The sequence below is a fragment of the Mesoplodon mirus genome (assembly GCF_964341445.2).
Source record: "Mesoplodon mirus genome assembly, chromosome: 6".
Lineage (NCBI taxonomy): Eukaryota > Metazoa > Chordata > Mammalia > Artiodactyla > Ziphiidae > Mesoplodon > Mesoplodon mirus.
Window position 1 is genome coordinate 112,709,175 of NC_138982.1, and position 26,524 is coordinate 112,735,698.

The 26,524-nt window shown below is 36.7% G+C and overlaps 1 protein-coding gene across 1 annotated transcript in view; it reads left to right on the plus strand.

Moving 5' to 3' along the window:
• Nucleotides 1-4,813, plus strand: part of GBE1 (1,4-alpha-glucan branching enzyme 1) — a 302,490-nt gene extending 297,677 nt beyond the window's left edge. The window contains exon 16 of the mRNA XM_082624667.1: nt 3,137-4,813. Within this exon, the coding sequence (XP_082480793.1) occupies nt 3,137-3,193 (57 nt within the window). The 3' untranslated portion in view covers nt 3,194-4,813. The remainder of the gene's footprint in view (nt 1-3,136) is intronic.
• Nucleotides 4,814-26,524: the final 21,711 nt, after the last annotated feature.

Consider the following 26,524-nt stretch of genomic DNA (forward strand, 5'->3'; position numbering starts at 1 on the left):
AAAATCCATAAATAGCCATAGTTAAGAAAAATCCGTTGCTTGGGGAAATTCTTTCATGTCGCCTATACTGCAGGGGCTCTAAAGCAACATGAACACATTCTGGTAATTAACACTGCAGTGAAAAAATATAATTACACAATATTCCCATTAATGATATTGTACAATTATCAACTGATGGTTTTTGAGCAGATAGTATTAAGAGGTCTCTACATGTGGCTGGAATTGGCATCATAAAGGTCCTTACATAAAATGGCCAGCCTCATTGAGAGAGAATTCTTGGAGGATTTTTTTAACCATTAAATGACAAAATAGGAAACTCAGTGCATTTACTGCAAACCTTGAAGTTCTTATGTCATCCAGTTTGTTTCACACTTAAATTTGGACTAGCTAAAATACCAGAGATCACAGAGAGGAGATTGCTTCTAAATTATCAGCTTATAGTTATTCATATTTCATTAATGAAATCGGTATGAGGTTATGAATCAGAGTAGATATCAAAAGTGCATAAGATCCAGTAAGAGATTGAGGTGACGTGTCCTGGTATATCACTGTGCCACACTGAGCACGGAACTATCATTTTTTATCCTAGGCCTGACTTGTGTGTTTTATTGCTTCTTTCTCAGGAGACTTGGGCTAATCAGAATATTTTTATCTGCCTATAGGACCAAATAATATCAGAGAAATGTTTTTAAGGTAAAGGGAACTGAAATTATTTTCTCCAGTTTCCAGTGCTGCTGAGAAATTTAGATTGGTCTTCAGTTTTAGAATGGCCCTAACAGAACAAATCAGATCCATTCTGATTATAACCTGCTGTCCCACTGATTCGTTACACCTAGTTACTATGATTCCTCAAACTAAACAGCTAGAATAAATACATAGCAAATTCCTTTAGAAGGGCAGGACAACTGTCTCTTGATTCATGCCTGTTTTGAGAAGACTTGGAGAGAGAAATGATTGAATCTGACTGTTGATTTCTTTTATTTCTCCTCTTTTGCTTTGGTCTGTTGTTGCTTTAGTCTGTAGTGTCACTGTGGAAATAGGCCATCCTTTGGACTGGATTTGTCTGGACCATTGATAATAGTCCTGCTTTGTTCATGAGTACCTCCAGCTTCCTTTTGTTGAACCAATCTTATAACATCTTACCTATCACAGTCAAAGAGAAACTATTGAATGGAAGAGATTATATTAGCAATCAAATCATGATGTGGTTTTATATGACATTAAAAACAATGTGTAAATTGTAGGGAAACTGATTATGGCATTGAAATACGTGGGTTCCCCACACTTAATGACTGCAAGGATGTAATATTATCTTTTGGAAGTACTGGATTGCAAATCAGACTGTGAGACATTGAGTAACCCAGTAAACTGTTAGCATTTGTGAAATTTTTCTCCGATGACGATGTTCTTTTCCTAAATCACTGTTACTTTTGATTCAAGATTAGAAAAACTGTTCCCTAGTTGTTACATTCATAATATAAATTTCTCAAAATTCTGTCGTTTAAAAACTGCTTTAATCTTTAATGTTCAAAGCTAACCAGCTGTATTGGTGTATCTTATTTTTTTTTTAAACAATTGTAAGAGGTCTTTATCACAGAAACCTCAAAGGAAAACATTGTGTTCATTTACAGAGTTGACATGCATTGGACATACAATGGTCTCAGTCAATGAAAATCAGCTGTTCTGTTCTTTAATTTCTTTTTCCTAAAGCCCTGTTTGCTTTGCATCTTTCATTCCAGTTCTAAACTATAAAAGCCTTTTTCTTTTATTTTTTTTAACCATCAGTCAAGTTTTCAGTTAAAGTGACTGAAAATAGTAAAATATTCACAAAGTCAGAAATGGAGAGATACTGCCACAATGAAGACAGCAATCTGTAATATTATTTTTACCGTTTGCTTTGTTAATAGTAATTAAATATATGTAATTAAATATGTGTAAAACAGCACATAGATAAGCATCAAGCAGTTCAAGTCATTTCTCAGCTTTATAAAAATTATTTTAGATGTAAGTGTATTAAAGAATATCTTATGAAATATGCACATATTGATCCCTCTGTTACTTACTCCATCATTCATTCTTTTATTTAGTCATCATTGGCACCTACTTTGTCCATTGGCACCTACTAAAAGTCAGAAATATGAAGATATATGGCCTATACCCTGGTAAACCTCATGGTCTAGTGGGAAGGATTGATCATAAACTTAAAAAAGAATTACAAATTGTTAAGTGTTCAGAAAAAAACAAAAGTGATGCTGTGATAGGAAATGGCATGGAGACACCATCAGATCTAGAGTTATCAAGGAACACGTCTCTGTGGAACTGGGATTTTTCAAGATCTAAGAGACAGGGAACTAGCCAGATGAAGAGTGTTCTGAACAGAGGGGCAGGCAGGGGCCAAGACCAAGAGGAAGGGAAGGATGTGGAGTGTTCAAGGAACGAGAAGGGCCCTGTGGCCAGAGCCTGGTGAGGGGAGAAGGGGTAAGTGAAGAGCAGATCTGAGATGGGAGCTGTACCTTTTCAAGAAGGAGCTGAGTCAGGACTCCGCGGGGCAGGCAAAGAATGTGGATTGTATTTTCCGTGCAGTGGCAAGCTTCTTGATTGATTTAAATTGGGTCGGGGCCTAAAATACACTTAGGATACCTTATACTGTTACCATTAAGGTTTCGTTCTTAAAATAACAGGAGAAAACACAAACCGGAACGATAATAAAAGTGCCTTGATGTGAGCAATCTTTTGTATGTTACTTTTATTCCCCTGAATAGAATAACTTTGTGAACTGGAGGGCAGCCTTCCTTCACCACCTGATAGCGCCTAAAAGGAGCAGCCAGGGCTATTTCTGTCCCTAGTGTCTGAGGAGCATTGGTTTTTGTAAAGGTATGGAGCCCTCTAGCGGTGACTGTTTTAAAGGAGTCTTACATTCATGCCAGAACTGTTGGAACTGTGTTTTAAAGGAGTCTTACATTGATGCCAGAACTGTTGGAACTGTGGGATTTGAGTTTCCTCAGAGCCAGTAGAATTGTAAAGGTAACTGTAATTTAGGCAAATGTGAAACTGCGTCATGCCTCAGTCGCTCCGACATGATGACATCACGCCCAGTGTTTCTTTCAAATGCACTGACTCTGTTGTGTTGTCTTAGGTGTACATTCCAAACCGAGTGGCCCTCATCTTTCAGAATGTGGACCTGTCCAACTGAAGAGATCTGATTTCAGCTCCAGCAAAGAAAGATGTGCGCTTTGTTTTCCCACGCTCGTTGTCCCAGAGCTTGTAATGTGTAAGCTTTTCAAAATATATTTGTCTAGCCTAAATGTCAGATGTCTGAAATTCAATACTGGTTTATGAAAATGAATGTCAAACTTTTCTTTAAGGAGGAGAGGGGAACATATTTTTTGAAATTCTGGAGATCCTAGACTATATCTTCCAGCCATCTGAACAGCTAGGATCCTCAAATGAAGTGTGATATATCATGTCTTCAAACAATTTTGCCTTACAGGCCAGTTATTTAGTCCTTTTAAGTTCAGATTTGAATCATGTGTCATGTTTGATTATTTCTGTCGAATTGTATACAGCATCTTTTTTAAGGCGATATCTGGTGACTTTATTTGTTCTGGTATCTCTTGGTCTAAATTACAAAATACCAAGATTGTTACTCTTCTTTTTCAAATTGTGTTTAGAAATACTGTAATAAGTATATAATAATAATATAAAACTAAGAATTGTGTCAAAGATAAAAGTTGTTGCCTATGAACTCATCCATGCCTTATTTTGCGTAAGTTTTATCTTATGATCTCTTGTTCACTTAGTATCTTGGTAGATGCTAATATCTTCATTTCTGAAGGCCTGACTTGGTAATTGTAACATTTCAGAAACTATCTTTTACTTTTAGTCAATAAAAAAAAAAATTAAAAATTGCCTTTGATAATGTTTATTTTGCTGTGATGTTATGGGGATTGATTTAAAGTGAATATTAAAATGCCTTTCTCAACTCTGAAACCTTCCCCACATATGTGCACATTGCACGATGGACTAGGCGTGGGGATTAATACTATTTTTTTCCTTTAGGTACTATTTGGTAACTTGAAATTATACTTAATAACTCAAGTATCTAAGCTACTTTTGAGCTCTAAACCTCAACCCTTTTAGAAGCTAAATTAACTATCTCAGCTCCATGGGATACTCCATCATGAAATTACCCTTGGTTTATTAAATAGCAGGCCACAGGTAATTCATTCATAACTGAGAAATTATGATGCACTTATGAGACATGAAGTATCTGTCACTTTTTAAAAGATGTAATATTTTCCTTTACATTAATACCGACTGCTTCTTTTTTTGTTTGTTTTTAGCGTGATTATCATGACTAATAAGGAGTACATGAAAGTCTATTAAAAACTGGTTCAGTGATAGAAGAGATTAGCAAAAGAGACTTCCTTTTATAGCTAAACCTGCATATTAACCATCTTTCTTATAACTTGAGTAAAGCCTTGAATCTAGGTCTGACACATGTTATTTGCCTTAATTTCAAAAGTACAGTAATAGTTTGATTTCCTGACAGCAATGCCAGATGATGGTGACACACGTTAGGAAACACTACTGAAAGCCTTCTGTAATGCTCTTGCCCTTACAGATGTGTTATTAACATTTTAGCACTGCCATGATTTGTGGACTGTGCCTGTTATTGATAATAACATGATGTACAACCATGATGTTTTGTGTTCTAGTTTATAATTTCTTACCTTTGCATTTCTTATGTAGAAAGAGATGTGCTAATTTTCTATCATGACTCTTTAAAAAATGACAAATTACTTCACACCTGGAACTCATTTTTTTTGTTTGTTTGTTTTTTGACTTCAACCTCTGTGGAAAGTCAAAAAGACCAGAGTAGTTACATGCTATATTTTCATTATGTTGATTGACCTTACTATTATGGTCTTTAGATTTCACAGTGTAAAGTTCGAATTTAACAATGTAATGTAAGTTAATTGCCTTTGTCAAGTGTTCCCCTGCCACAAGAACAATAAACATGTTTTAGGTGTGAAACATAAAAATACATGCAAAAATAAAATATTGAGTCCAAATAGAATGTAATAGTTGGATTTTTCTTCCCTGTCATAGCAAAAAGCCTTTATAGAACAGTTTAATATTTGTACTATATTTCACTTTACATCTTCATTTTTGATTCAGTAACATTCTCATCATCATGTAGTCCAGTGGGAAGTTTTTTTCTTTTTACTGGTTAAACATTTTCAATAATCACAACAGAGAGGTGCAAAATTTTACTCTGTCTGCCTTATAATAATAGTTTTTTCCTCTCCTGTGTTTATTACCAACATCAAAAATGAGAATGATCTATCTTTGTTGGCTTTTTTAGGATAAATATTTTTACTGTTTTAATTTTTTATGTTCTAGAAAACACAGATGGGTACAGATGTCTTTCCATAATTTTTTAATATTAGCAAGTATTAGTAATTGCTCTATTATCCAAAAGAGAATTTACCCCTCATGCTAATGATGCTTGATGTTTTAGTTTAATATTAGCTTACTCAGAAAATACCATAGTTTTTAATAATCAAAACTTGCACTGTAAACATTTTTCCTGGAATGTTTCTCACTTTACAGCACTTGAACTCTGAGGGTCAACTCCTTTCATATTTTCTTTTCTGTACTTTTGATGTTTCTCACTTTGCCCTGTTCTTAGCTGAAATATTCATCTCTAACATAAAATGAGGGATTTAGCCACCATGTTCCTCAAGATCAAAAAATAACCAGTGACAATAAACTGACTTTTCTCGTAGCAACTGTAAAAGAATGCATGTATTTTTTCCTCTTGACTCCACACTCCCCTTAGCAATATCAACTCAACATTTGTCCCCCATCAGGGTTATAGCCATTGCTATGCAGGCTCATACAGGAGGCTATCTGGATAAGGAGGCTATTCTTCAAATAATACAGGAGAGAGAGCAGATAGATCTGGGGGAAACGATGAAGGGTAATGTGTTTTCCTCTAGTGTTCCTCTTGCAGCTTCAGGGCAAATATCTTTTCACTGTCCCTGGTCCTGCAGCCATTGAATCAGGTGATGAAAGCATCATAAAATAGGTTTCCTATTGCTCTTCCTGTTTAGAATGAACCAGAGAAGACATACCTGATAGAAAGCAAAACAGGGAAGCAGTTTTCTGCGTGGCCTTAACCTCTCAGATTATTTCTTTTTGCCTGTTTTGAATCATGCCCTGAACTACGATTCTTTACAGTGGTGGGGTTTCATTAATCTACACATTCCTTATAGGGAGAAAAGCACTGAGCTATGAACTTTGCTGGTAGAATATTCTGATGAAAGAAAATAGAAATCTAAGGCACAGCAATGTCATGTCCTTTATGCAATAGAGTTCATTTATCATTCACAATGCATGAGGCTTGAAATGTAGATAAATTTTCCCACTAAAGCCAGCCTTCAGGGGGAGAAAAATCATATGAACTCCCTACTAATTTTTCTGCTCTATTATCTTATTAGTGGTGATTTGTAGAGAATTGCAGAGAAGCATTCATACTTTAGGGCAAATTTCTTAATTGATAATAAAGAATTAAGATACAGTAGTTATAAGTGTTTTTGTCTCCATAATTTAAAATATTACATCTGGATTTTAACACTTGGCAAAAACTGTGCAGAGAATGTGATGTTTATTTACATGCAAAAAAGGGATTTTGTGATAGATCTGCTTATACCAAAGGGCGTGTCATTCACAAATTTACTTATTACTTACAGGTTTTTTTGTCATTTCTGCTGGACCAGAGAGAGGTCTTTGACCCTCATAATAAGCTTGCATAGACGGTTTCACTTAGAAACCTGCACTGAGCTTTAAAAGTGTGTGATATAATGGTTAGAAGACCTGAGTTCAAGTTATAGCTCTTAATTCCCAGTGCATTTTAGAAAGCACTCAGTGACTTTTCCATGGTTTTAAGACAATTAGTAAAAAAGAGCATCGTCATTGGTTTTATAAACGGCTGTTGATTGATCGATAGCTACATGGATGGTGAGTCAGCATTTGGAGACATTTCCCAAGTTTGCTGTCAGGAACACACTGTCCCCATCACCTGCCACTTGTCTGTCCTTTAAGGCTTCTGCACTGTTATCCGTACTGCCCCAGACAGGGGGTGTGGGCTGCTTTACAGAGAAGGGAATTTTGCATTTCCTCCACCACTGCAGATGACCAAAACATCAGTCCTCCTCCACCACTGCTTTTAGTTTTTTTTAATTTTAGCTTCTTCTCTGAAGGCACTAGAAAGTCCCAGTGAATTCCTTCTCGTGCCATCAGTGTACTGCCCCCTTGTGTCTCAGCTACTCTCAGACTCCGCTCTTAGGTAACCCAGCCTTATGAAGAAAAGTTAGCAACCTCTTAATGGTAACCAGATCAGGGTAAACCGTACACAAAGTGAAATAGCCACAGGTGCCCTCCAGTGAGACACAGCGACCAGGTGTCGAGGGTCTCTATTTCTTTCCTTCTTCCCCTTTTTTTTTTTTTTTTAAGATGTTGGGGGTAGGAGTTTATTAATTATTTATTTTTGCTGCGTTGGGTCTTCGTTTCTGTGCGAGGGCTTTCTCTAGCTGTGGCAAGCGGGGGCCACTCTTCATCACAGTGAGCGGGCCTCTCACTATCGCAGCCTCTCTTGTTGCGGAGCACAAGCTCCAGACACGCAGGCTTCAGTAGTTGTGGCTCACGGGGCTAGTTGCTCCGCGGCATGTGGGATCCTCCCAGACCAGGGCTCGAACCCGTGTCCCCTGCATTAGCAGGCAGATTCTCAACCACTGCGCCACCAGGGAAGCCCCCTTCTTCCCCTTCTGCTCACAGCCCAGTACACACTGCTGGCAGGAGGAATAAATGACAGAGGAAACTTAAGAACTGCAAAAGAGAGCTCATAGTTTAGAAACAGTTTGGCCCATCATTTTTTGGATTGAAAGTCTGTACTGTCATTAGAAACACATATCTTCATTAAGTAAATATTTGCACAAAAGTAATTTCTTGAAGAAAGCAGAAAGTTACCAGCCATCAATCTGTAATTTCCACAGTTGTCTGGTACTTACAAAAAGACAATGGAAAGCAGAAAAGTAACAAAATAGCTATCACACCAAATTACTTTGCTGCACAAGGATATACATTAAACGAGGTAAGTGTTCAAATTATTTGTGCATACTTGTCTAAGTTAATATGGGAAACAGCTGTAAATGTATGAATAAAACTCTTCTGACATACATGTATTTATAGTATATACATGGGTGTGTGAATACACACAGACATACATATAATTTGTAAGTAAGCTGAAAACTCACAAAGTTCACTGATTCCAAAATTTATATGGCCATATTAAGAGCATCAATCTGAACAAGAGTGATGTCATTTGGATTCGAAGAAGTTTGCAGATCTTGCTATAAAATGCAATATATATGTCTTAATCCTTTTAGGGAATTTCGCACCTCAACCTATTTGGCTGTAAGTCTTTTATTTTTCCTCTAGAAAGAGAGGAGGGTGGAAATGAAATAGCTTTATTGCTTCTTTATTTATATCCACTAGGGATTCTTTTTAACTGAGTTTGTAGTGTCACCTTCCATTCACCCCAGTAATATAAATAATGAAAAACACTGCATGTAATTTCATTTTACAGATGCCTCTAGCCACGTTATCAACTATTGATTAAAACCAATCATATGATACAGAGGTCCCTCCTCCAACACATACAGAGTCACTCCCTATCCCCTTTAATCTTTCTTATGATAAGTGAGCATCACTCAGCTATATAGAAACAGCAGTAGTATGCTTAATTCTACTAATTACAAGCAGATATACATATCTATATATCAATCTCTCTCTCTCTCTCTCTCTCTCTCTATATATATATATATATATATATATATATATTTTTTTTTTTTTTAAAGACATACTGCATTCGCTACCATGTGTTGAGTGCTTTCTTGTTACTATGCCCTGTGCTGACACTTAATACACATTATCACTGAGTCTCCTGAACTCCGAAAAATGATGATTATTATCCTTGTTTGGGTCTAGACTCATGCTCATCCAACTCACTCTGCTGTCCTCCACCATGGATCACTGATGATCTCTGGATCAAGGGTAAAAATTTGACGCTGTCGTTTGTATTGTTTGTCTTTTTTTTGGCCTCACGGCTTGTGGGATCTTAGTTCCCCAACCTAGGATCAAACCCAGGTCCCCCACAGTGGAAGTACAGAGTCCTAACCACTGGACCACCAGGGAATTCTCTTGTTTGTCTTTAGTTGGATTTGAATGTCTTCGCCGGGGGAAGTGGATGGCATTTGAAGCCAAACTAGGGCATGTAATGCCCCACACTCTGTGGCAAGATAGTATTCAAGTTCCAGGAATTATTTTTGTCATGTGTTGCATGGAAACAAAAATTTAAAAGAGCTTGAACCCAGCTTTCAGATCCTGGTTTCTAGTGTTATTTTCCAAAAGAATGAACCAGGATTCCTTGGAGAAATAGCTGATTCTAGGACTGGGTAGGGAATATACAAGATAAGCCTGAGGCTTCTTGTAGTGCCAGAAAGTAGGGAAATGCCCCCAAATGAAAAGAATGGAGTGTGTCAAAGGGAAACGGGTTAATTGAAAGGCACTCAATGGTCATACCTGAAATAATTTGAGCAATAAAATAAATATTGTGTTATTGTGTAACATATAAAATAAATATCTATGAATTCATACTGATATAAATGATTGAGTAAATAAATGGGGAGAAGAGATAAATCTCCTATACAGGAGAATGATGAAAATTTTCATAGACACTCCCCCTTAAGAAGGTAGAGCTTAATTCTCCTTACCCCCAACTCCCTCTGTGAGTGTGGGCTGTGCTTAGTGACCACCTTCTAAAGAGCAGAGTAGGTAAAAGGGAATAATGACTTTCTGTGGAAAAATCTGGAAAACTACCTCAGCCAGGTGGTCATGGTTAGCATCATCAGTAAGTCACGTGGATAACATGTACTCTTGATATGATGTGATGAGAGTGATGAGAATGGCAAAAATACAATCCCCAAAACCTACAATTCTAGTCTAACCATGAGAAAAATATCACACATACACACACACACACATACACACACACACACACACACAAATGAAGGGTTGCATATATAATACATATACATGTGTGTATACATATACATTGTGTACATACATACAATATGGAGATCATATATCAAGAGATTACACATATAAGAAGATTTTGTATGTGTGTATAAGATTTTATATATGTGTGCATATCTCTTTATATAATATAGATAAGGCAAATATAAGGAGATTTATTTTAAGGATTGGCTCACATGATTATGGGGACTGGCAAGTCCAAAACCTGTAGGTCAGGCCAGCAAAACTTGAAACTCAGATAAGAGCTTATATGGCCATCTTGAGGCAAAATTCCTTCTCTGGAAAACCTCAGTTATTTGATCCTAAGGCCTTCAACCGATTGGGTGAGGCCCCACCCACATTATCAAGAGTAATCTGTAATATCAACTCATTTATAAGCATCTTCCTCTACTTACAATGGAGTTATAGCTCAATAAAACCATCTTAAGTTAAAAAGATTGGAAGTCAAAATGTGTTTAATACATCTAACAAAACTGAACATCACAGGTTAGCCCAGCCTACCTTAAAGGTGCTCAGAACAGTTACTATTAGTCTACAGTTGGGCAAAATCATCTAACATCAAGCCTATTTTATAATCAGGTGTTGACTTTCTCATGTAATTTATGGAATGCTGTACTGAAAGCGAAAGATAGAATGGTTCTAAGTAGGTCAGTGGTTTGCCCTCATGATCATGTCACAGACTGGGTACTGAGCTTGCTGCTGCTGCCCAGCATCCCAACAGGGTGGCTTACCACTTATCATTAGCCCAGGAAAGGATCAAATTCAAAATTCAAAGTACAGTTTCTACTGAATGTGTATTGCTTTCACACCATTGTAAGTCAAAAAGTCGTTAAGTCGAAGCATCCTAAATCAGGGACCATCTGTAGATGTTAACCGCCATATCTACAAAACACCTTCACTGTAACACCTAGGTTAGCATATCATTAAATAACTGGGTACTATAATCTAGCCAAGTTGACACATAAGAGTAACCATCATAGAGATACCTCCCCAGACAAGGAAATGCCAGACAAGATATGTCTAAGAAACTTTCAAAGCCCAGAGCTGGCTAAAGAGGCATGACAACTAAATGGGATGTGGCATCCAAGATGGCTTCTGGAACAGAAAAGAAGCATTAGGGAAAAACTGGTGAAATTCAAATAAAATGTAGAGTTTAGTTAATTTTTTTTTTTTAAATTGTGTCAAAGGAGATGCCTGAACAGGCAAATCTCCATTACAGAGGAAATTTAGTCTTACAACAAATCATACCCAGTGTTCCAGGGAGACAAACCAAAACTGAAAGGAGACTGAAATTTGCAGGCTAAGAGCTTGAAAGCAGTTTTCTAAAGTGGCTGAAATAATGATAACCAACCATCCTTTCCCTGTCTCCTTCCCTGACCAACAGACAAAGCAAAGCTCTAAAATCATGACTACATGAAAGCAAATGTCTAAAATGTATGTCTTGTTGATCTGTGTTGGATTACTGAGATACTATACTTAATTATTTGAGTAGTGGCCTGCAAGTGAGCAAATAAAACATTTGGAAACCAAGACTTGGGGTTTTTTGGTAAAACTTGTTCCAGGGGCTTCCCTGGTGGCGCAGTGGTTGAGAGTCCGCCTGCCGATGCAGGGGACACGGGTTCGTGCCCCGATCCCGGAAGATCCCACATGCCGCGGAGCGGCTGGGCCCGCGAGCCATGGCCGCGGAGCCTGTGTCCGGAGCCTGTGCTCCGCAACGGGAGAGGCCACAGCAGTGAGAGGCCCGCGTACAGCAAAAAAAAAAAAAAAAAAAAAAAAAAACTTGTTCCACATTTGACTTACTAGTAATCCCATAGGCAAAATAATTCATTCAGATACTCAGGCATATATTTTTCAACCATTTACCTTGGTACAACATTTCATGTTAAGAAATTATATTTGTAAATGTTCTCCAAAAATTAGGAGCTTGCCTACAAACCTCAGGCTATGCAAAGTGAGGCTGAAATTACAGGTAAGTCCTAAAATCTTAGCAACTGGACAAAACAAGAGTATTTTCCTTTCATATCACATTTCAGTGCAGACTAGGTGACCCCTCTCCATCTTGTACTTATGCCATCTGGAATATGTGACCTCCAAAGTCACAATGGAAGAGAAAACCGTAGAATTACAAGAGTACGTCCCGGATGGAGGTGGCTTACACCCTTCCTGTTTCACCTTCTTAGCCAGAATTCAGTCACACTGTTCTGACCTAACTGCAAGAGAGGCTAGATCTTTCTTTTTGCAGGAAGGGGAAACAGTGCAATAAAAATATAGCATAACATCTGTCATAATTGTCAACTGAGTTTGGGAAATCTTATATGCTTTATTCCCCCTTACGGACTCATAATGCAAATTAAATATTAAAGACCCTGGGAATTCCTATAGTAAGGAAACTGGTTTAACGTTTAACTCAGTGTTTCCAGAACTTATTTAACAGTTTCACTCGGTTCTCATCCACAAGGAACATCAATAAACGTTTTGGGGAAAAAAACCCACTATGTTTGCTTAAACATAGTTACGATACACTAACTTGAAGATAACTTGCTCTTCTTTTTCTATGCTTCCATGACCAATAACTCTTCTTTCAAACTATTCTGTATGTGTGTGTGTGTGTGTGTGTGTGTTCAGTTCACTTTCCGTCAAGGTCAGCTTGTCTAGGAATCAATATTTGCATTAAAATCACTTCCTAATCTCATAATTTAATTGTCAGTGGACAATCTAATTTCCCTAGGTTCAAAATTCTCCTGATAGCTGTTTAACTGGATCCCCAAATACTGATCTCAAAGTTCTCTGGAATGAGTTTCTCCAGGTTATAAGAAATCTTAGAACCAGATTAAAGTCCAACTTCTATAAAATGAGTATAATTTCATGTTATGCATGTCATTTAGTTACCTAATTTCTGGGTTGATCTGCTTTTTGTTGTTGTTACCCCAATCTTCCTTTGCTCTCATTATTCTTACTTTTAAATTTTGTTTTTATATCTCTTATTGTAGTATATATTTGTAATGCACCTAAGTCATTTTTGGGGTAAGGAAGTAGGTATATGAATGATAAGATAGAAGATAGATAGGTAGATAGATAGAGAGATAAGCAAAATTTAAAAATACAGCTTTGGTTGTCATGATGGCATAGTCTGTAACTTTGTGTTTCCATATTGTGACTAGTTGCTGAGGAACCACTTAGAGCTAATGAGAAGTACAGGAGCTTCCCTTGATATTTCGTTAGCCTAAAACTTGGATTTTCTAGAGTCATGAAGACTTCTTCCCAATATTGTGACAGCAGGATGTTAAATCTCATTATAACATGTGAAACATCTTAAAGTATATATGAAAAAAATGAATTTTTTGTGTATGACAAAACAATAAATTCTTACATCTTTTATCATATTTCTATTCCTTTATAAATAGATATTAAAGATTTGTTATATTAGAAATCTGAAGGTAATATTAAAATTTAAGATAAACTAAATATTGGACAAAACTAAAAACTAAACGGGTTAAATATATAGAGAGATATGTATACTTATTGACAGGCATTTACAGAAACAAAGTCAGTAATATTCACATAGTTTCTTTTGAAGAATTCCCAAATACAAATCATTTCTGTCCTCACTGGCCAGTTATTTCTAGTACTTCTCACATTCCTAGAACAAGTATGATGTAGGCCCCTTCTTGACATTCTGGAAGTGTAGCCAAATGCCAGTTTAAAATAAGATAAGGTTGTTATTCATTCATTATTATTTATTCATGTATTGAGATACTGTGCCAGGTTCTAGGAATGTAAAGATAAATAAGTAATAGAATTTCACAATTTAGTATGCTGTTAGTCTCAAAGGAGCGAATAGATTTGCTGTCATGGCAGAGTGTACAAGTTTCCTATCCAATGTCCATTATTCTGTCTTCTACAATAATAGAACCATTATTCAGGTGCCAAAGACATCATTTTTCCATCCACGTGACTAAATTCTGAGCAAAGAAAGAAGTTAGGTAGAACTTCCAGGAAGACTCCTTAAAAGGTAAAATAGAAAACTAGGGCATTTACTAACAATAGTCTTTACCTTTTCCTTCAGCTGGTTGGTATGCAGATAAAATGGCTGGAGGTCTGCCTGCATCTTAGGTTATGAGAAACTTTAATATGCTCGATGGCAGATAGGAAAGATAGAAGATGCTAGATTTCCAATGATTATGGATCATTCATACAACACTGGCCTGCCTTTACTGAGGATTTATTTTATGTAAAAAAAAAAAAGCCCTTATAAATGTACTAAAATGTTTAGGATTTTCTGTTAATGCAGCAAATCCAATCCTAAATGATTTACTTACCAATGAAACTAAATGATCTAACTGATGAAAAAATCAAGAATTAGGCTTTGCATGTATAAGATTAAAGTAAGTAGGTGAATTAGGTCATAGATATATAGAAAGAAGGCGTATCATTATATTAGAATAAGAAATTACACTGAATACTCTCTGAACACCTATTAATTCATTCAACATGAATTAGTAGTTCAGAGTCAGGCTCTATGAAGGAAAAGAGATTTGATGGTGGAATGATGTTAGAACCAGTTTATAAATGACCTTCAATATCTAAACTAAGAAGACTGGATTTTACTGATTATACAGTCATTAAGGATTATTTACAAAGTAGGAGGAAAATAGTATTTAGAGCTGAATGGACCTTAAAATTCACTCCTCTAATGATTTTCATAATGTGCTATTTGGAGAATCCCCATGAGAACTACTTGGTGAGTAGGGGGCTGGGGCAAAGCATTTGGGGCTGCTGACTGGGTAAGTCTACACAGCACCACAATTCCTCATTCAGAGCAACTCTACTTTTATCTGTTTATAAGTCCACATAGCACTTCTTTGAACAAAACGTTCTAAGGCTAACAAGATGTGAAATCTACCATTTACCCCAATCCCTTCATTGTATTTGCTGGAAAATTTTGACTCAGGAGCCTTTTGCCCATATCTCACTGCAGGTTAGGACTTGACCATGAGTCTATAGGACATTAGCCAATTTCCCCCATTATGTTATGGTGCACCTAAGAGCTGTAACTCAGAAAGATGCTCTAAAATGTACTTTGTAGGGGATAAATGTCTGTAGCTGGGAGGTCAGTTGTAAAGCTGAATGAAATTGCTACTCCAAAGATGGGATTGGCCTGAAGCCAGAGTAGTTTCAGTAGAACTACACAGGTAAGGAGATGTATCAACCACCTCCAAATGCATTCTAGCCTTTCTCATAAACAGTATAACCAAATTCCTGCTTTTAAGTCCCTGTGTTTTAAATACTCATAATGCCCTCTCTTCTTCTGGGTTGCATCCTGACCTATACACTTTTTCACCTTCTCTTATGGACTACCATCTCATTTACCATTAATAAACTCACTACTGTCTTCACATCTCACTAGGTGAGATAACCAATATAAAGACTCATCTTTAGATGGCTCTTACCTAGGAAATTCTTCTGGTGCTAAATATTGTATTAATCAGGGGCAGTCAGGAAGACAGACATCACTACAAATATTACAAAGTGATTTATTATTAGGGACATGGAAGGGCTGCTAAAGTAAATGTGAGGAAGCTTACTTCTGACTTTCAGCAGATCCAAAAGTATAAGACTTGCCACTACTAATAAACTTAACTCTCTACAACACCAAACCCAGTGATTCTCAGGAGGATACAGCCCAGATAATGCTGAAAGCTGCTCTTATCAGAGCTGCCTACAGCACCAAAGTGGGTAATTCTCAGGAGACTGCTTAGAAGCTCCTGGCAAAACTCCCCTTCTGCCATCTGCAGATATCCTTCACCTAAGAAGAGTAAGGAAGTTCCTGAGCAAGAACACCCAAAATGCAGCAGAGAACACACTGAAGATGCTGAAGCTGAATTGATAGTACACCTAGTCCTTGTTTTGCACAGTGATGAGGTATCATAAAAATTACTGTGAAAGCTGAACCATACAAAAGGATCTCAGTAATCAAAAAGAAAATTACAATTGTTTTACAACCTTTAAAATGTTTATCAGAGCATTAAAATCCCTCTTACTGTAGATTATAAATGTAAAGGAAAATTTGAACAATAGCAAGACTAATATTTATTTAGCACACAGTAATTTAAGACATTTGAAATGCAAACAATTAATGTGCTTGGTTTCTTTGTATAAAATATGTCAACAGTAGCTTGATTAGTGCTTGCCTTTTTGTCATATAACTTCCTATACAGAGGAAACATCTTTTTTATGCCTTGGTGAATTGTACTCCTTTCTAAGTTTAGATCAGCTTCCAACAATCTATAGTTTGAATTTTCAGTTCCATGAAATACCTTTGAGAATTCCTTTAATGTAGTTTTGCCAGCATCACTTCTAGGAAAGCTGTATCCTTGCTGTGGCAACTGCTTTCCTCATTTGTGTCAATAAGCCCATCTTCAGTGAACTAATGACTATCTAGCTCCATACCTAGAGTTTCTTCCATGTTGGAATTGTCAACATTCCCACAGCCAGCGTTTTTTTATTCTTTTCTTTTTTTTTTATACAGCAGGTTCTTGTTATCTATTTTATACATATTAGTGTATATATGTCAATCCCAATCTCCCAGTTCATCCCACCACCTACCACCCCCCGCTTCCCCCCCTTCGTGTCCATACATTTGTTCTCTACATCTCTGTCTCTATTTCTGCCTTGCAAACCAGTTCATCTGTACCATTTTTCTAGATTCCACAAATATGCATTAATACATGGTATTTGTTTTTCTCTTTCTGACTTACTTCACTCCGTATGACAGTCTCTAAGTCCATCCACATCTCTATAAATGACCCAATTTTTTGACTTTTTATGGCTGACTAATATTCCACTGTATATATAACCACATCTTCTATATCCGTTCATCTATTGATGGACATTTAGGTTGCTTCCATGACCTGGTTATGGTAAATACTGCTTCAATGAACACTGGGGTTCATGTATCTTTTTGAATTATGGTTTTCTCTGGGTATATGCCCAGTAGTGGGATTGCTGGGTCATACGGTAATTCTATTTTTCCATTTTTTAAGGAACCTCCATACTGTTCTCCATAGTGGCTGTATCAACTTGCATTCCCGCCAACAATGCAAGAGGGTTCCCCTTTCTCCACACCCTCTCCAGCATTTGTTGTTTGTAGATTTTCTGATGATGCCCATTCTAACTGGTGTGAGGTGATACCTCACTGTAGCTTTGCTTTGCATTTCTCTAATAATTAGTGATGTTGAGCAGCTTTTCCTGTGCCTCTTGGCCATCCGTATGTTTTCTTTAGAGAAATGTCTATTTAGGTCTTCTGCCCATTTTTTGATTTTTTTTTTTTTTGATATTGAGCTGAATGAGCTGTTTATGTATTTTGGAGATTAATCCTTTGTTGATTCGTTTGCAAATATTTTCTCCCATTCTGAGGGTTGTCTTTTTCTTGTTTATACTTTCTTCTGCTGTGCAAAAGCTTTTACTATTCATTAGGTCCCATTTCTTTTCTTTTTTTTTTTTTTTTGCGGTACACAGGCCTCTCACTGTTGTGGCCTCTCCTGTTGTGGAGCACAGGTTCTGGACGCGCAGGCTCAGCAGCCATGGCTCACGGGACCAGCCGCTCCGTGGCACGTGGGATCCTCCCAGACCGGGGCACAAACCCACGTCCCCTGCATTGGCAGGCGGACTCTCAACCACTGCGCCACCAGGGAAGCCCCCATTTCTTTATTTTTGTTTCTATTTCCATTACTCTAGGAGGTGTGTCCAAAAAGATCTTGCTGTGATTTATGTCAAAGAGTGTTCTTCCTATGTTTTCCTCTAAGAGTTTTATAATGTCCAGTCTTACATTTAGGTCTCTAATCCATTTTGAGTTTATTTTTGTGTATGGTGTTAGTTAGGGAGTGTTCTAATTTCATTCTTTTACACGTAGCTGTCCAGATTTTCCCAGCACCACATATTGAAGAGACTGTCTTTTCTCCATTATAAATCCTTGCCTCTTTTGTCATAGATTAGTTGACCATAGGTGTGTGTGTTTATCTCTGGGCTTTCTATCTTGTTCCACTGATCTATATTTCTGTTTTTGTGCCAGTACCATACTGTCTTGATTACTGTAGCTTTGCAGTATAGTATGAAGGCAGGGAGCCTGATTTCTCCAGCTCCATTTTTTCCTCTCAACACTGCTTTGGTTATTTGGGGTCTTTTGTGTCACCATACACATTTTAAGATTTTTTGTTCTATTTCTGAAAAAAAATGTCATTGGTAAATTGATGGGGATTGCATTGAATCTGTAGATTGCTTTGAGTAGTAAAGCCATTTTCACAATGTTGATTCTTCCAATTCAAGAACATGGTATATCTCTCTATCTTTTTGTGTCATCTTTGATTTCTTTCATCAGTGTCTTATACTTTTCTGAGTACAGGTCTTTTACCTCCTTAGGCAGGTTTACTCTTATGTATTTTATTCTTTATGTTGCAATGGTGAATGGGATTGTCTCCTGAATTTCTCTTTCTGATCTTTTGCTGTTAGTGTATAGGAATGCAAAAGATTTCTGTGCATTAGTTTTATATCCTGCAATTTTACCAAATTCATTGAGTAGTTCTAGTAGTTTTCTGGTGGCATTTTTAGGATTTTCTATGTATACTATCATGTCATCTGCAAAGAATGACAGTTTTATTTCTTCTTTTCCATTTTGTATTCCTTTTATTTCTTTGTCTTCTCCGATTGCCATGGCTGAGACTTCCAAAACTATGGTTGAATAATAGTAGCAAGAGTGGACATCCTTGTCTTGTTCCTGATCTTAGAGGAAATGCTTTCAGTTTTTCACCATTGAGAATGATGTTTGTTGTGAATTTGTCATTTATGGCCTTTATTATGTTGAAGTAGATTCCCTCTATGCCCACTTCTGGGGGAGTTTTTACCATAAATCAGTGTTGAATTTTGTCAAAAGCTTTTTTTGCATCTATTGAGATGATCATGTGCTTTTTATTCTTCAGTTTTTAAAATGGTGTACCACATTGATTGATTTGCATATATTGAAGAATCCTTGCATCCCTGGGATAAATCCCATTTGGTCAAGATGTATGATCCTTTTAATATGTTGTTGGATTCTGTTTGCTAGTATTTTGTTGAGGATTTTTTGCATCTATATTCATCAGTGATATTGGTCTGTAATTTTCTTTTTGGGGGATATCTCTGTCTGGTTTTGGTATCAGGGTGATGGTGGTCTCATAGAATGAGTTTGAGAGTATTCCTTCCTCTGAAAATTTTTGGAAGAGTTTGAGAAGGATGGGTGTTAGCACTTCTCTAAATGTTTGATAGAATTCACCTGTGAAGCCATCTGGTCCTGGAGTTTTGTTTTGTTGGAGGATTTTTAATCACAGTTTCAATTTCAATACTTGTGATTGGTCTGTTCATATTTTCTATTTCTTCCTGATTCAGTCTTGGAAGGTTATAACATTCTAAGAATTTGTCCATTTCTTCCAGGTTGTCCATTTTATTGGCATAGAGTTGCTTGTAGTAGTCTCTTAGGAAGCTTTGCATTTCTGAGGAGTTTATTGAAACTTCTCCTTTTTCATTGCTAACTTTATTGATATGAGTCTTCTCCCTGTTTTTCTTGATGAGTCTGGCTAAATGTTTATCAATTTTGTTTATGTTCTCAAAGAACCAGCTTTTAGTTTTATTGATCTTTGCTATTGTTTCCTTTGTTTCTATTTCATTTATTTCTGCTCTGATCTTTATGATTTCTTTCCTTCTTCTAACTTTGGGTTTTGTTTGTTCTTCTTTCTCTAGTTCCTTTAAATGTAAGGTTACATTGTTTATTTGAAATTTTTCTTGTTTCTTGAGGTAGGATTGTATTCCTGTAAACTTCCCTCTTAGAGCTGCTTTTGCTGCATCCCATAGGTTTTGGATTGTCATGTTTTCACTGTCATTTTTCTCTAGGTATTTTTTGATTTCCTCTCTTCTTTCTTCAGTGATCTCTTGATTATTTAGTAACGTATTGTTTAGCCTCCATGTGTTTGTGTTTTTTTACATTTCTTTCCCTGTAATTGATTTCTAATCTCATAGCATTGTGGTCAGGAAACATGCTTGATATTATTTCAATTTTCTTAAATTTACCAAGGCTTGATTTGTGACCCAAGAAGTGATTTATCCTGGAGAATGTTCCCTGTGCACTTGACAAGAAGTGTAATCTGCTGTTTTCAGATGGAATGTCCTATAAATATCAATTAAAGCTATCTGGTCTATTGTGTCATTTAAACCTCGTGTTTCCTTATTAATTATCTGTCTGGATGATCTGTCCATTGGTGTGAGGTGTTAAAGTCTCCCACGATTCTTGTGTTACTGTTGATTTCCTCCTTTATAGCTGTTAGCATTTGCCTTATATATTGAGGTGCTCCTATGTTGGTTGCATATATTTATAATTGTTATATCTTCTTCTTGGATTGATCCCTTTATCATTATGTAGTGTCCTTCATTTTCTCTTGTAACATTCTTTATTTTAAAGTCTATTTTATGTGACATAAATATTGATACTGCAGCTTTCTTTTGATTTCCATTTGCATGGAATATCTATTTCCATCCCTTCACTTTCAGTCTGTATGTGTCCCTAGGTCTGAAATGGTCTCTTGTAGACAGCATAATATATGGGGTGTTTTTTTGTATCCATTCAGTGAGACTGTGACTTTTGGTTGGAGCACTTAATCCATTCACATTTAAGGTAATTATCGATATGTATGTTCCTCTTACCATTTTCTTAATTGTTTTTGTAGGTCCTTTTCTTCTCTTGTGTTTCCCACTTAGAGTAGTTCCTTTAGCATTTGTTGTAGAGCTGGTTTGGTGGTGCTGAATTCTCTTAGCTTTTTCTTGTCTGTAAAGCTCTTGATTTCTCCATTGAATCTGAATGAGATCCTTGCTGGGTTCAGTAACCTTGGTTGCAGGGTCTTCCCTTTCATCATTTTAAGTATATCATGGCACTCCCTTCTGGCTTGTAGAATTTCTGCTGAGAAGTCAGCTGTTAACCTTATGAGAGTTCCCTTGTATGTTATTTGTCGTTTTTCCCTTGTTGCCTTTAATAATTTTTCTTTGTCTTTAATTTCTGTCAATTTGATTACTATGTGCCTCGGCATGTTTCTCATTGGGTTTATCCTGCCTGGGACTCTGTGCTTCCTGGGCTTGGGTGGCTATTTCCTTTCCCATGTGAGGAAAGTTTTCAACTACAATATCTTCAAATATTTTGTTGGGTCCTTTCTGTCTCTCTTCTCCTTCTGTGGCCTCTATAGTGCGAATGTTGGTGTGTTTAATGTTGTCCCAGAGGTCTCAGGCTGTCTTCATTTCTCTTCATCATTTTTTCTTTATTCTCTTCTGTGGCAGCAAATTCCACCATTCTTTCTTCCAGGTCACTTATCCATTCTTCTGCCTCAGTTATTCTGCTATTGATTCCTTCTAGTGTATTTTTCATTTCAGTTATTGTATTGTTCATCTCTGTTTGTTCGTTCTTTAATTCTTCTAGGTCTTTGTTAAACATTTCTTGCATCTTCATGATATTTGCCTCCATTCTTTTTCCAAGGCCCTGGATCATCTTCACTTTCACTATTCTGAATTCTTTTTCTGGAAGGTTGCCTATCTCCACTTCATTTAATTGTTTTCTGGGGTTTTATCTTGTTCCTTCATCAGGTACATAGTTCTCTGCCTTTTCATTTTGTCTATCTTTCTGTGAATATGTTTTTTTTTCCCACAGGCTACAGGATTGTAGTTCTTCTTGCTTCTGCTATCTGCCCTCTAGTCATTGTTTTTTTTTCTATGACATCATTTACAATTGATTCCAATTTCCCTTTCCAAAAAAATGTTATTGCTTATCATTTCTTTGCTGCACTTTCATCTTTGTTGGCTAATTTCCTTTCCCAGTTATCCATTTTTCTAAAAATTGCACATGGATTTATCACAGGATACTAGGAGTCAACAATATGTACTAATCACTACATATAATCTGTGCATAAACTGAATAACACACAGTGACCACTTATTAACATACTCTGAAAGAAGTTATTTTATTGGCCAATGATCATGAATCACAGCCATTATTTACATAACAATTTATAGACTGAAGAGCTATCAAAGAATTCACTTTTTGCAATTACTTGGTTAATACATTATGGTAATTGAAATTTGAATTGTGTTGTTTGGAAATGGTATTATTTAACAAAACATGGTGACTAAAATTCTTGTATATTGGAACGTTGGAAAGGACGGACTGTTTGGCTGGTGTCCTGTAATGGTGTGGGGAGTGAGAGTTGAAAAGAAAATGAAAACCAATGATAAGTTTAAAAATTTAAAGAGGAAAAATGGTAACATGAGTAAGTGATGTAGAAATAAACAATAGAGAAAGTGAGAAAAAATGAGGTTATTGACTTTGAACCTCTTATGTTTTAGGTACTGAAGTTAATCCATGTGGAAATGTCTAGCAGCTGTTAAAATTTCAGTCTCTACCTCAGGAAATTTATGAACCAGAGATATAAATTTGAACACCATTCATAAAGTGATGGTAAACGGAGTTAGGAGTTAAAATTTCTGAACTCAGACCTTTCTAAGAACTCACATGTATTTGGTGTGTGTAATAACAAACCAAGAGAAGGGTAGGTAGTAGTATCTTGAGAGACATAAGGGAATCCAGAAAATGCAAAGTTATGTGACAAAAGGAAGTGGGATTTTAGAACAAAAGTAACAGCTGCAATGGCAAAGGGTAGGTAATGGTAAGAAATGTTGCTGAGGAGTAAGACAAGTCCTAAGTGAAAAGCCATGATTTGATCTCCCATTTAGATTGTCAATGGTGATTCTTTAAGGGAAAACTCAACAGAATGCTGGGAGGTAGGAGGAGAAGGAGACTGGGAAGATTTGGTGAGTGGGCAGTGGACAGCTAATGACTAGCAAATGTGGGTTTGTTAGAAAAACAAAGAAAAGCTTGATAATACACCTGGAGGTAAAAAGCATAATCCCCTTTCTTAGTGAAACTGAGGGCAATCGTCAGTTAGATCCTTAAACTGTAACTTGCTTAATAAATAATATCCTACAACCTGCCCTTACTGACTAAGCTTGCTCTTTTTGGGGGGGGGGGCATGGAAATGCAGAGTCTTAACCACTGGACCACCAGGGAAATCCCTAAGCTTGCTTTAATTGTTCTTGCAAAATGCATATCCTCTAAGCTTCACAGAGCTTAGACAATACATCACACGACTCCTTTAACCGCCCCCTATAGATAACACCTCTGATATATGGGTTGCTATAGTAACAGTTGCTTAAGTAGTTTTTCAGGAACCTGGAGCTAGTCTTGCCCAGTTCAAACCAATGGAGACCACCGACCATTCAACTGGGCTTGCACGAGGGCCCAATGAATGACCTTTTGACTTCAGAGGGTCAAAACTCCACCCGTAGATCATATTAATGCCACCATTTTCTGAACATTCATCCCATGAAGAAGCATGTAACTCAGATATGCCTGCTCAGAACACTGACTACTTCATCTTTTCCTTGCCTCCAGTCATCTTTCTCCATGCCTCAGACCACCCTGCTTCTCTGTCCCATAAATATCCCAAGCCTCTTGTCTTTGGGGAGGCATATTTGAGACTTGTTCTCTGGTCTCCTTGCTTGGCTGCCTCAGGAACAAACTCTTTCTCTGCTGCAAACCTCTGCATCTCAGTGTTTGGCCTCCTGTGTGTCTGACAAATGTGTCTGGTTTGGTAACATTAGGAAAGGAGAGTGTATATTTACTGCCAGAGAAGAAGCCAGTGAGTAGAGAGATTAAAATTGAAGATGTAAGTTCAGCAGTGGAAAGGACTGGAGTTGAGAGAACAGGCTGAGTGTGATTTGGGCAATTCGTCCAGGGACAGGAAAGAGGAAGGAGATATCAAATAAGATTTTTAGGTGAAAAGGAAAGAAACTGGTGCACACTTTAGTAGCATCTCTTTTCACCTTGAAGAGTAAGACTGCAGCATCAAGTTGAAAACTTGCAAAAGCTGAGAACGATTTTTAATACTCATTACAGGAGCTGATTAAACATATCTAGAAGAATTGCCTAGTAGATGTTTAACTTCTTCTGGTGTTAGAACACGTGAATTTGACCCATTGATAAGATGAATTTTTTACTATTTTTTTTCTGTACAATTCTTATCAACCTGAAAATTGGATGGGAGAAAAGGAATGATAGTATTTCTAGAAGGACAGTGATATAGCAGAAAGTTAAGCAAGAAAGTGATCTCTGAGTGTTAGAAAAGGCACTGTTAAAAAGGATGTCTGAGTGAGGTGAGTAAAACCAGGTTGAAAAAATTGTGAATATATAGGGATTGGAGGACAGGATGATTGAAAAGTTCAAGTTTATTAAGGAGTGGCAAGCAATTCTTTAAAAAATTGTTTTTACAGGTGTTCAGTGAATGTTCACCAATGTCAAATACTTTATCTTCAAGTTCAAATACGTAATTACATTCAAACTCTAGGGTGCCTCTTCAAGCCCTGCATGTTTATCTCCTTTTCAGAGAATTATGTCAGACTGTTGGATCTTTGGCTTTTTTCTCAGGAAGCTTTTTTTCTATGGGCTTTATTTCTGACATTATTCAGTGTAATTCATTTTTGTTTCTTTTATATCAAATAGATTTTCCCACAGCTTTAAGAAAAAATCTTACTGTGTGAAAGGGAGATTTTGCCCCCCCACCCCTTTCTTTTAAAGAAATAAAACCTAATAACTTTGTGTCTTTTGGGGAATGAACTGGAAGAAACAAGTTATAAGTATCTTTCCTTCTATATAATTATTTCCATTGGGGTATGGTGTTTGATTAAACTATGAACTGGGAATGAGTGTAATCTGTTCATGTTGTGAGTTTGGTGTGGGTATACATACATCAGTTCTATCAAGTGCTTTGGAACCACCTAGAAAAAGAAAATCCTTGCTCAAAAGGGGAAACCTAACATGGATTACGTTTTGAGCTAATGTGCATAAAGAGAAATTAATTCTTTTACAAATAGGATCACCTCCTAAACTGGAGATTGGTCAAAGAGCTGTCCTTAACTTATATCAGAATTAAATGTTAAAATCAAGAACTAGAATCTTGATATGTTCAAGAAAGGTGTAAATATAGTCACAATCAACCTGAAGACTCTATACACTTGCTAAAGTTGTTATAACAGTAATTTTTTGGATTTAACAACTCTATTCACCAATATGACTTTTGGCCTAGGAAATGAAGAAATCTGTCCATAGCAGTCTGAGGAGGCAGTGGAAGAAGAAAAGATACATATGCTGATGTAGCCAGCCAAGACAGCTTGGCATAAGCAAGCTATGCCTAACAAGTGAATCTATATGTGAATATGTACATGCAACATATTTGTTTAAGTGCAGGCTCTAAACTTCTGAGTTCATCACAGTGAAACACAGCAGTTCATACTTAGTCAAAAGTTTGGTTCAAAAGTGCTTCTGACATCACAATTGCTAGTTATGTGCTGACTCAAACCACAAGGAACTGGTCCTCACTGTAGGATGCTTTTGAAATTCAAAAAGTTTTCTTTAAACAGCAAAGCTTCAATTTCCTGATTTTAATGGCTTTATTGTGGTTTATAGGATAATGTTCTTGTTTGTAGGAAACATACACTCATTTATTTAGGGGTGATGGGGCATCAAAGCAAATCTTCAGGGGGAAAAGTTATATTGTACTTGCAACTTTTCTATGTGTTATTATTTTAAAATTTAAAAATATAAAAAATAAATGCATTAATGCAGTTTTAAGTAAAAACAAACAAAAACAAAACAAACAAACAAAGCAAAAAACCCTGCAAAGCTGATGAGCTGGTGAAGGGGTTTCGGGAGGATAATACTTCGTCTGTACTGAGGGGGTTGAGAGTGTCTAAATGTCTGTGTACACCCCCAGATTGATTTCCCATCCACCTGATTTCCAAACTTCAGTTTGCTCCTGCTAGCCAGTCCATGCTTCTGTCATCCTGCCTTCAGACTTCTGATTTCCATCCCTCCTTTTGTACCCAAAGTCTGCTGGTTCAAAATCCACTTTGAATTTCCCTAAGGGAGACAATGTAAGAAAAGCATCTAGCATGTAGGTGTGTATTGGTTTTTAATGCAACAGCTGAAATGAACTTTATTTCTTGACCCTCTGATTTCCTGTTCTTCTGAACTCATAGCTTTTAATATTTCCCAGTGACTTATCTTTTTCAGGTGTTGTATTTCATTGCTATGAGCATTTTATATATGTGTGTTTTGTCTCTCTAACCATATTGTTATACAACCTTGAAGCTCAATTCCTTATATGCTATGGCTCTTTTTTTAAATTCACAATGTAGTGTATCGTATAGTGACACAGAGGGTATGTTCAATTAATTTTTGTGT